Source organism: Cyphomyrmex costatus, unplaced genomic scaffold (genome assembly GCF_001594065.2).
Source record: "Cyphomyrmex costatus isolate MS0001 unplaced genomic scaffold, Ccosl1.0 scaffold413, whole genome shotgun sequence".
Classification (NCBI taxonomy): Eukaryota; Metazoa; Arthropoda; class Insecta; order Hymenoptera; family Formicidae; genus Cyphomyrmex; species Cyphomyrmex costatus.
Window position 1 is genome coordinate 116,181 of NW_017278351.1, and position 12,522 is coordinate 128,702.

Consider the following 12,522-nt stretch of genomic DNA (forward strand, 5'->3'; position numbering starts at 1 on the left):
CCGTATAAGAATCGATCAATCTAGGGTGACTAAAGATGGTCAATCAAAAATAAACAAATGATCAAAATAAATCTAAAATAGCACTGATACAATATGTTGATTTGCGATGTTGAGGCAGTGGCATAATGGTGCACTAGTATAAGAATTACGCAGGCCGTTTTCCACGTCCATGCGTCCATAGACGCCGTTGTTGCTATTGCTTCTACTGCGACGTCAAAAGATTTATTCAGCCGACCGGCGCTATCGCCGTTAATCGGCGACTGGGAAACTAGGGCATCACGTCCCAGATTTCAGCGAGGAAAACTGGCAGCTTCTTGTTCTTAAATTTCAGGTTCAAGCACATTTCACTGTTTTGATTACCAAGGGTTCTGAGTTCAGTTAGAACTGATAGAAGTTTAGCGAAGACCGTACCGGACTTCGGTCGACGACGATTATCCACATATGCTTTCAAAGTTTTCAAGTAGATTTCCTGAAGCTCCTCCACTTTTCTGCTTTCCACCAAATTGGGTCTTTCTGCAAAGCAATAATCATTATTACAAACAGCACAGAATTTTTCAGTTATATTGCAACAATGTTATGTCATTGCAAATTGTAATATAAATTAATAGATATATTATACCTAATTAACATTTGTTCGCAATAATAATAATGTAATATTCAATAAATACAAAAGAAGAAGCTTAAACTGGATGTTTAATGCTATATATTTTAATAAACACACAAATAAAATCATCATAGACTTCAACTTCCATCGGATCATTTTCAATTCAGATACAGTTAAAATTTAATTAAATGCGGTACATTATTAAAATAGCAATTAAAAATTATTGAATAAAAATCCTAATAGTAGAAATTACTTTTTTGTATATTGATGTCGCTCGTAATTTCTCGTGAGAAGTAAACTGCTTGAACGTTCCGTAATTCGCAAATACATTGAATAATCGTCAAAACCAAAAAATTAACAACAATAAAATGCGCATATTGATCAAATTAGATCAAATTAGATAATATAAAATTATAGGTATAAAACATTTTGAAGAATACATATATCTACGCATTTGAGGTTTTCACGGATATTATCTTCAATTATACCAGAGAGTTTGCGGGTTATCGCCGTGTCTTTCTTCATTCTTAATGCCGACGTTTTGTAAACTATACCGTTTACTTTATTAGGACGAGGGGTGCACTGATACTAACAAGTAAACCTACCCAAGTGTGACTTTCCGATTTTGATGAGCTTTTAGTATGTTCTCCAGACAAAAATAAGTGACACGTATTTTTTTATACGTGTCCATACATACTTTTAAGGGCTAAAACACCCCTTTGAAAAAAATCGGTTTTTCTCTTTCGAAGCGAATATCGTCGAAACTATAAGAGATAGAAAAAAGTTTCTAAAATGAAAACTGAATGGTTTTAAGAGTACTTTATAACTAATAAAAAAACATTTTTTAATTATTTATTGTATACTTTCATCCCCTTCCCTATTTTCAAAAATTTTTTAATTTTTATATGACGAAAATTAAAAAGCATTTTTTGCTGAAATAACGGTGTGTATTTAAATCACTTTCCGAAAAATCATTTTTTAGATATGAACGAAAACGACAAAACGAAAAAAATTTAACTTCATTGTTAAACGTAAAAGAGAAATAAATATTTTGATTCCTGCGGGACGACCAGTATGATTCAACCATTGGATGTTCATACATTTAGGCCGTGCACAGTGGGTCAGAAGGCAGGTAAAAACGGCCAAAAATTAACTTCAAAATTTTAAAATGATTTTCATATTCTACATAGTTTAAACCATTTATTAGCAAAATTATATTAGAATTGGTTAAATTATTGTGGGATCCATTGTACTCTAAAGTCAGAAATGTACAGAACGTTCTGTACAGAAATGTACAGAAGAAATGTACAGATGAAGTGAACGGCATGGTTCACGAAATATTGGCATTAAAAATGAAGAAAGACATTGCGAACTTACAAACCGTCTGGTATAAATACATATGTCTATTAAAAAACTGAAAATAAATTTCAATTGATATATAACTGTCAAGTAAACACAAAAAAACTCTGACCTAAATATTACAAAAAAAGAACAAAATATAAATTCTAAATACCTGGGAAAGGACCGTCCATTCTCTCTCTCATATACGAAATATATAATTTCTCACAAAAGATGTAATAATATCTAATTAAAGGTAATGTAGTCCGAAAATTATCACGACTAAGTCTTGCATTTCAGTATATATAGCAAAAAGCTTGCAGAAATTCAGGACTACCATCACGTTCAATATTCACGTTGCCTTGCATTTCAGCATGGCAACAAACCGCGGAAATGCAAGACTTATTTCAAAATTGCCTTAAGTAATGTCTTAAGATGCTAAAGCGGTCCTCTGATTGGTTCGTAACTCTTCAAGACTGAACTTAAGACAGTCTTGAATATAAGAACTGACTATGAATACCGGCCTAAGTTCAGCATCTATGCGCAGACAAAGATCGAACGAAAACAAAGTCCATCGGATATGACATCAAAATGACAAAATGGCACCGCGGTTTTTTATATTCGACTATTGTGGATAACGCGATTTCGTATAATAAATTAAATTGACACGTTATGCGCTAAAAACTTTTTAAGAAATCACTGAATTCTCTTTTGAAATCTCACTTGAAATCTCTTTTTTTTTCTATATTATAACAGCTAGACCGAGAAAAAATGTCAGAGCTCGGTGCCAGGACTTGAAACGAGACCTTGAGTTATTCGTATTAGCAAACAATCGTCTCGCCGCGGAGCCACACACCGACTGTAGGGGCTTAAGTTAATATCTTACAACATGCTTTTTGTTCAACCATTTTTTCTCTTTTAAAATTCTGCTTTTTGTAAATAATTATTTTTCTTATGCCGTTATCTTTATCCATTCATTTAACTTCATTAGTCTTTCAATTTGGTTTCTTTAAATTCCTGAAATTTTTAAATTTCTTAATCCTCCTCTCCCCTGTCCATATTTATCGTTATATTTATCAAGTTTTCTGCTTATTATAAACACAAATAGTAGATAATTCAATTCTGTTCTTTTTTCTACAACTGACCAATTAATTTTCTCTTTAACTCACTATTTCTTATTGCATAATCAATTACTGAATTCAGTGAATTCCTTTTTGATCCCATATATGTAAATTTTGCGTCCTTATTTTCGATTTTATTTCCGTTCAAAATGTGCCATCCTCTTTCTCTTCTATCTATTCCAACAATTTCTTACACTCGATGTTTATTGTCTTATCTCTTAACATTCTAATTACCTCATCTATATACCCCCCTTCATAACCGTCCCTTTATTCCTTACCCTAATTAAAATTCTCCACTACTAAAAAATTCTCTTCATTATTCTGTATCACTACATTATCCTCTACTATACAGCTACTAAGATTTTCATCTCCTTCATAATTTCAGTTATTCCTTGTTTATTGTATATTGTTACGACTTTCCATTTGTCTTTTCCTATAATTATTCTTCTTACTCAATCTCCTTCCATCTTCGGTTTTTTCTACCTTCTCGTTCTCTTCCTTGATATTTTTTCTTATTCCTGTAATAATTACTCCTATTACTCATGGTATAAATACAAGGGTATGCTCGTCCGGTGGTAGACTACTGCGCAGGAATTGGAGTGGTGGGGGAGTCTACATGTTGACGTCATCGTCTCGGCTGTTTCCGGAGCGGTTCGGCTTCTTGAAACAGGGCCGCTATTTATCCAGTCTAATAGCATCGGCACCTTTGATCTTTTTCAGCCGGACTTTCAGACTGCGCCATGTTGTTGGTTGCCAAGTACCGTATCAATAGTAACCACTGTCTATAAAAATTTTTTAATTTTAGCAAATTATAATAAAATGATTAGATAGGTCCATGGGTCTACTCTTAGGTCCATGGTGTGACACGATAAACTCTTAACTGTGTTTAGTTATGTTTTTCCATTATTATAACGTAGATACGATGGATTCTCTACTTTGATCGGGATTGGTGCTACCAAAAACATGGCCGTTTTACGATGCGCAAGCAAATCTGCGCGGCTGAACCGAAAACGGGGCCTTGTCCCTACTATATATCCTTATACTGTGGCGTTGTTGTACGTACTACGTGCATCAGTGATACGAAGAATTATCGAAAATGAGCTGTGCAGTAAAAGGATGTAAGAATTATAACCGGAAAACGAGAAATATGCCAGGAAGAAAAGTTCAATACTTTTCTTTCCCGAAGGATAATGCAATGGTTTTGAAGTGGCTGGAAGTTTGCAGGAAACAAGACCTCTCCAGTACATTCCCGTTGTTCTTTGTTTTTTTCCTTATATTTCTTTTATTGAAGCCATAAGTTTAGTCTTATTTCTGACCTATTTAAATTTTCCTCGTTTTGATGACGTCTACTTGGAGACAATTCTTATTGGTCACTTCTTTGTCACGTGATTTCTAGATGCGCAATAGCACATACCCTTGTATTTATATCATGCTATTACTCTCCTTTTGTTATTCTCTCTCTTGTCATGTTAATATCCCCAACTGAAGTTCTCTAGCATGTGCTTCTTTAATCTGTATCAGTATTTTCTGCTATACAGATTTCTGCTATAAATTTTCTGCTATACAACCATTACGTCATTATGTCAAAATTTCCTGATAATTCCAGAATTATCTTTGTTGTCGAATCTTGCAACATTCCAAAAACCAATTTTAATTTTTCCTATTTCTCGAATTTGAGTTTTTCCTCCTTATTTCTTCTTATGTTTTCGATAGCGTGTTTACTTTTCCTCCATCGTCTCCGCATCCTTTTCTCCGCCCCGTTCTTCCGTTCTTACAGACTTTGGCAAAATATGAGATCTAATCAGATGAGCGTTCTGTCAGCTCTCTTGTTATGATCCTATAGAGCTCTGTCTGCTCAAAAAAGTTCTGTTCCTCTAAGCCATCCTCCTCTTTTCAGACAAACTTATTCTCATTAACATGCAGCTTCTTATAACCAATCTTCACCTTGGCTCCTTTGGTTCTTTCAACTTCCACTATCACGCATATCTTTTTTTGTGCCTGCTTCCATTTTCACGTTAAGTTGTTATCTATAAATTGTTCTTATCTTTCAAATTCTTTTTATTTATTTCTCTCGTTTTTCGTATTAAATTGTACCTGGCGAATTGTATTATTGTCGATACTATGCAAAAGGATTTTTTCATCCGTAAAGCTTGCAACCCTTGCAACTAAACGAGCTTTAACTAATTAATCATAAAACAGGATACTCCAGCATCCCCTTAAGGGGATCCTAAAGACGATTAGTCATATTGGAAATAGCACTTACACATAGACGATTACGTGTCACTGACACATCACTACATCAACAACAGTTGACAACGATACGTTATTGTGAGCATCGAAAACTCCGAACGTCGCATTTCTATGATAACGCACTTTCTCGTTAATTTCTGATTTAGGATTTTTTTTTACTAAACACGCATTGTCCAACTTTGCCAACCTCCATACAGTCCAGATATAACCCTGTGTGACTTTTGATTATTCTCAGGTGAATGAGCAGGTGCGTTAATGTGGAAATGCGACGCATAGATGTTGATGCTTATGTAATTGTGTACCATTGCCGACTGAACAGCTATTGAGCCATGTCACTTAGTGGAGGCACTCCACAAGGCTCTCCCTAAATATCCAATACCTATCTTCCACAATGGAAAGAGGATATTCAAGGACAAAGATATATTTAAAGATTAGATACTTTTGGGAGAGACTTCGTATATATACATATAAATGGTTTAAATAAATATAAAGATACCATCTTTGCTTTTCCACATATTTATCGAATATTCTATATTATAACCGCTAACTTTATATCATAAAAAAGACATTCATATTGTAAAATTAATATTAAATTATAAATCCAAATCGATAAAACTTTTTAAAATTTTTTTCCAAATATAATCTTTAAATTTTATTTATTTTATTTTTGAAATCACTTATTTATAATGAATTTTAAGATAGCTATGATTTTTAAAAAATTACCTTACATTTACCGTGACTTTATTCACATATTTCTTTGTTTCACCAATTGTTATTACCACACACTTTTCACTTTTTAATCGTATACTAGAAGATTGACATTGAGTTATTATAAATTTTGGTTCAAAACTATCTTGTTACGGTGTAACCCTTTAATATGAATGTCCTCACTAACAATAAGATGGATAGAAAATAAAAAATGACAATGTGAATAAAGATTAGGTTATTGTTTTAAATTAAAAAAAAAAAACGAGTTACTCTTCAGAAAAAAACACGATAATGTAATGATAATGAATTACTTTCATAACTCTCATATAATCCTGATCTATTTATTTTAAGAAGTATTCATTAATTCGCAATCATTACCCATTGTCCTTTTTACGCTGTCAATTTTTACCAAATAGTCATGAAGACGTGTTTCAGACATGCGTAGATATAATTTTCTGAATATAATACGAAATGATTCATAGAATAGATATTTAAACTGAAAATTGTATTTATTTGGATACTTGATATATTTGATGCAAAACTTTATCATATTTTTATACATACCTGAAAAGATGACAATAGCTGTGAGTAAAGCATATTCGGCATTATTAACCCTCATAGCATACATTTGACGACAGAATCGCAAAAGATCCTCAATGGTTTCTCCCATTCCGGCAACATTATAACTGTCACGTGTATATGATTGATTGTTAGCAAAAATGATGCTATCGGTATGCACATCATACTTTCTTGCCATCCGTAACATCATCACCTCACTAGAGCATGCCTTCAGAAGAGTGATTTGATCTTCACGTAACAGCTCGTTGAAGCCGGGTAATCTCTTCGAAAACTCGACAATTAATTGAACAGTCAGAATCGTGATTTCAGTAATATGTCTGAAACTATAATCACTCGGATCTTCGCCTTCCATTGGTTGATTCTGAAAAAAAAAAAAAATATCAAATGCAACATTATTTATCACTTTATGTTTATGTATAAATATTTTAATGTTAACCGTGTACAGAGATACAATTACAGCCCACAAGTACATATTTTTTCCTTTTCTAAAAAATGGATGTTAAGTCGATACTCATAATATCGAAATTTATTGTTGTCGCTTTTCGATCATGCTGATTGGTTCTTTCGTCGCGATTACTTCGTAAGCAGCTGTCAATGCTATCAATGTGAACGGCTGTTGCGCTTAACAAAATATTTTTGAAATTAAAAAAATATCAATAACCAGCAGCTTTTGAGAGAAAGTGCAAGAGATAAAAAATGTTTATTTTGAGTTAATAAATTTATTAAGTAGCTTTTACTTGAACTTTTTGTGTGATTTTTGTAGGTAAATATTTAATGATTAAAAAGTTTCAACTAAAAAGTACTTTTACATGCTTGGAATAGTAAATGCTCATGCAAAGTATAAATAATATAAATAAACGTTCTTAAAAATCTTCGAGGCTTCATAAAAGAACGTGTTATATTAACTGCTCTAACAATGCGTGAAGATATGATGAATAGAATACGTCGAATTTGTGCACAAGTAATACCACAGATGTTAGCTAATATTCATGAAACTGAAAATTGGCCCAGAGAGTTAATCCGGAATCACTGAAATGCAGAGCCCGTTCTATCAATTTTGAAAAAAACTTAAATTACAGCTTTCTAAGCAAATAAAAACAATAGGCATAAACACATTATCAAAACATAGTGAAAATATCATTTAAACAACAAACGAATAATAAAAATATTCATTTTCACGTATCAAATATAAAGAAATATTTAAGACCTACGACTTATTAGGTGTATATCTATGAAATGCGGATTTTCCTAACAAGTGGCGCCTAACAAATAATGACACATACGTTCTTATGCGTGGTGATTTGACATATATAGTATTTTGTTTGGCTATATTTTTCTAATCTACAAAACCATACATGTGGAAAATTGTGAGAGTGTAAATATCATAGTCTTTTTCTGCTTTGAAAATGTCGAATTTTGTACCAAAAAAAGACCATTTGGTTTTGATTTATATTTTTTTTAGCTTAAATAAAATGAAGACTCTCATCAAGGTTCACAAAGATCCTCTTCTTAAGGCGAATTTTGGCGTGCCTCTGGTATAGCAACCAAAAGTAACCGCGACTAAGGCTATCTTCGTTTTCAGGTATCAGAAGACAAAGATATGCTCAACCACGGTTGCTTTTGGTTGCTATACCACAGGCACGCCAAAATTCGCCTTTAATACCTTGAAAAGGAACGTCATTTACAAAATCAATTGTCTCGAGTGTGATGCATTCTATATGGATCAAACTGGTAGAAATTAGAAATCAAATTATCGAAACACCGGAAACATATTCGTAGCCGGCTTCCATTCATCCTGTTATTACATAAGTAATAACATTATGAACCATAAGTTGCATCATGGTCACAATTTTGATTGGGACAATGACAAGATTTTGTGTGGATGCGGAATTTTTTTATAATAAACACATAATTTCGAAAATGTTACATATTAATCAATAGAAAAATAATTTTAACTTACAAACTGACACGAATTAACCTTAAACAATGCTTACATTGAAATTTTTAAGAAAGTATAGGATATGTGTATGTGTATATATATATATATATATTATCTATATGTATCTATATATGTATAAATATATTTTATATATACATATATGTTTATTTCTTAGTTCAACTGCAGTGTTTTAATTAAGCGTTTATTACAGAACTGACTGATTGTTATAATAATAAAACTTATTTTTATTTATCTTTTTAATTTTTTCAATTTTTAACATATGACGAAGTTTCAATTATTGTGCGATTGTTTAATTATTGTTGCTATGTTTTTACTATTTCTGTGTGACTTCTTTGGCCCTATGAGGTGAGCATATCTAATTTATGTTGTCCAATTCTTATAATTTCCAATAATTTTTAATTTCCAGTTTGAGTTATTTTATCGCAACTCAGCGTTGTAACTGTGTTGAACAACTTGTTCTTGCCTCATAACTGTTCCACAATGGTCACACACAAATTGAAAGAATGAAGTTATTGTAATAGTGTGCTGAAGATAACTCAAACTAGAAGCGCAACGTACAAATTTATTGAACGTATCGTCTGTTAAATTGTTTTTTTCGAAATATGAACACCTGTAATTGACTTCGGCCTTTTTTATTTTACATTTTCTCGTTTTATTGTATTAATTAAAGGAGTCTATAATTTATGACAATTTAATAAATTATTTAAATATTAATAGTGTTTTGGAAAGCGCGCTTTCGAGATAAGCTACAAGAATATGCAATAAAAAGTTTCATTTAAAAAATTTTAAATAACCTTTTCCTGGCCTTGACAATGTCACCAAGATCAAACTAATTGTAGCATTTTATGTCCTCCTTGTCTCCTCACGGTTTAATAAAAGAGATTCTTTATTGTTTAATTTTAAAAGAGAGAGTGGTAGGCCGACTTCGTACAAGTATAATTTTTTTTAGTAAAAAGCATAAAAAAACTGTACAAAAAAGTAATTATATAGTAAACAATATTAGATTTTGTTGAAAAATGATATGGATGATCTTAAAATCATAAAAATAATGATTTGGAATAAATTTTTGCCCTATTTCGTGTAATTGTTTTTTCGAGTCGTAATAATTTTAGTTAATAATATATATCTAAAATAACAACACATTTAAATGTATCTTTTCTCTTATAAGTATATTAATATACTAAAAAGATAAATAATTAAGAATAAAAATTTGTAATATAATAGAATATAAAATGTAACACATACAGTAATTCTTTTTAGATCCTCTTCGCTCGGCTGTTCGAATTCACATTGAAAAGACACGAGCCTATTTATCAGTTCTTCTTGTTCAGGACTAACAGGCTTAACACAGGTATAAGGACTGATAGGAGTAAGAATGCCGCTACTTCCAGACATGGATAATGATTCGGCTTCCGCTGGTTCGATTTTGACGCCCATTTGATCACCCATTCCAGCGCTGCCTGGTGAACCGTTCATTGTCGTACTGTTTGGTTTATCTTTTTCCTGCAGAATATATTAAATCAGATATATAAATAGCTCCATAAATCTAAGGAACTAAGCATACAAACATCTTCAAGTAAAATAATTTATAGAACTTTCTAGAATTGAAATTTCAACAAATTACCTTCAATCTGTATTTCTAAGAAATAAGAATTGTTTACACCATAACAATGTACATTAGATATTTTTGTTAAAATAAAAATAATACAGCAAATACAAAAATATAAAAAAATTATATTAATTATCTGTTAAATTATTTTTTCGATATATGAACAACCTGTGATTGACTTCTATGGCCTTGTATATTACATTATTTTCTTGTTTTATTATGTATTAATTAAAGGAGTCCAATCCTAAGATATCCAATATGACGGTTTTTCAATGATACATTTTTCCGCCATATTAGATCCGTCATTTTGAATTTCGATAATTTGACTTTAGATTCAGATTTAGTGACCTTAAAAATCTTGCTACTAAAATCAACACACAGTTCTTAAAACTTTTTCTTCAAAAACATCTTTGGCACAAAATGTTTTTTTTTGCGCGATACGTAACCTCACTTTTCTATTAAAAAAAAAAATATATATATATATATAAGGTATCAAATAATAAATAAATCATATAAATCAATTTCAAAATGTTGCTATATTTAAAATATTGTTCCCTATCTCTCAAAAAATACAAGAAATTCTTTATCTATTACTATTATATTTACTCCAAGGGATAAACTACTGATCAAAATAGTGTACATCAGTCAACGAATAAGTTTGAATATGATGATTTAGTTATCGTATTTTCATTTCAGTTCTAGTTCAATATCTTATTATTAAATATAAAAAATTCATCAGTTTTATTTAAGACTAATGGGTCAATTCTAAGCAAACGTATCGTTAAATCGTAAAATTACAAACTGTAATAGGCCTTCTACAACAAGCCATTACCTAAGTTGTAAGTATTAAGTCATAAGAAATTGACCACTCACACTCGATTATTCTTCTCACATTCGATTGTGATTGGTAAATTTCTTATGACTTAACACTTAAAACTTAGGTAATGGCTTATTGTAGAAGGCCTATAGTGCTTATAACTTTATGTAAAGTTTTTACAGACAACTTTTTGCTAAGATTTACGAGAAATTGTAGGTATTTATGAATAATCGTATACTTTACAATACGCGTAAAATTACAATTCCAGTCTTAAGTTCTTACAAATCTTACGAGGACAAGTTACGAGCCTTACGAGTTTGGTTATAGAATTGACCCATTATTCTTTGATTACATATAACATAAGCCTACATCCATGTACATCCATGTGTGCTCATGGACCGTGTGATACGCATGTAGCTATCGCTATTGCCTCGCATTGTGTCTGAGATTTAACTTCAAAAAAGTTAAATAAAAAATTAATAATTATCGATAAAATATAACTAAATAAAGATAAAAAATTTAAGAGTTTAAAATATAACTAAGTTAAGTTAAAATTAATTAACTTTTTAACTTAACATTTAACTTTTTAATTTAGCACTACTCAACTCTGGTAAATGTATATATGAAGTAATAGATAGTAATTAAATTTTTATCTATATTATAATATAAAGTACATTTTTTATATAATGCTAGCAATCCGTGGATCAGGGTTCGAGCCCATCTGCGTCTCATATATATACGCAGAAAATTTATTTAAATATCCTATAGGAACACTACTTAAAAGAGGCTTACTGCTTCATCGGTGTGATTAAAAGTTAGAAAACTTAAGGCTATTGTGAATTGTACGAAGAGCGTAAAGTATTTTGAGTTTACAAGATATGTCTGACAAAGAAACATTCCAAAAAGTGATATTAAAAGGCTAACGTTATCAATCAAAAAATCACGTATGACATAGATATTATATTGTATAATAGATGGTCAAATCTTAGGTTCCCATGGTTCTGTACCTGAACTTCGGTTGAAACGAGTTTGGCCATTTTAACTTAAACACAAAATATCTAAAAAATAATGCATTTTTTGGAAAAAATAAAAGTTGTAAGATATAAAGAAGATCAGCTATTTATAATTCTGACTATATTTTCCATGTAAGACAGGCTTAAAGCCAAAATACAAACTTTCACATAATGCACAAGGCATATAAGGCAATCAACCAATCAAAATCCACACGTATATGCACACGCATACACGAAGTTTTAGATTGAACCAAAAAATTATTTCGCTTCTTAGTTATGTTTTTGTATATCAGTCAAGTGTCATTATTTATAAAAAATATTAAAAATTAATAATATAATTGAATTATAGACTCTTATATATTTCAAAACAATTACAAAAATTAAGTAAAAAACATAAAAGGCTATGAAGAGTCAAAGCTGTTACCAGTGCGCAAAACATATATAATCTTAAAATTTAATACATAGATATAATGTCGAACGTTTCAATCCACGTGGATGTATTCTATATTGCAGGACAACATCA

General features: G+C 31.0%; 1 protein-coding gene across 3 annotated transcripts in view; it reads right to left on the minus strand.

The window, feature by feature from the left end:
- Nucleotides 1-268: 268 nt before the first annotated feature.
- LOC108777194 (ecdysone receptor) overlaps nt 269-12,522 on the minus strand; it is a 58,304-nt gene continuing 46,050 nt past the window's right edge. For all 3 annotated transcript variants that reach the window (XM_018544018.1, XM_018544017.1, XM_018544016.1), the window contains 3 exons: nt 9,806-10,063; nt 6,586-6,961; nt 269-513 (listed from right to left, as the gene is read on the minus strand). In XM_018544018.1, the coding sequence (XP_018399520.1) occupies nt 269-513; nt 6,586-6,961; nt 9,806-10,063 (879 nt within the window). The remainder of the gene's footprint in view (nt 514-6,585; nt 6,962-9,805; nt 10,064-12,522) is intronic.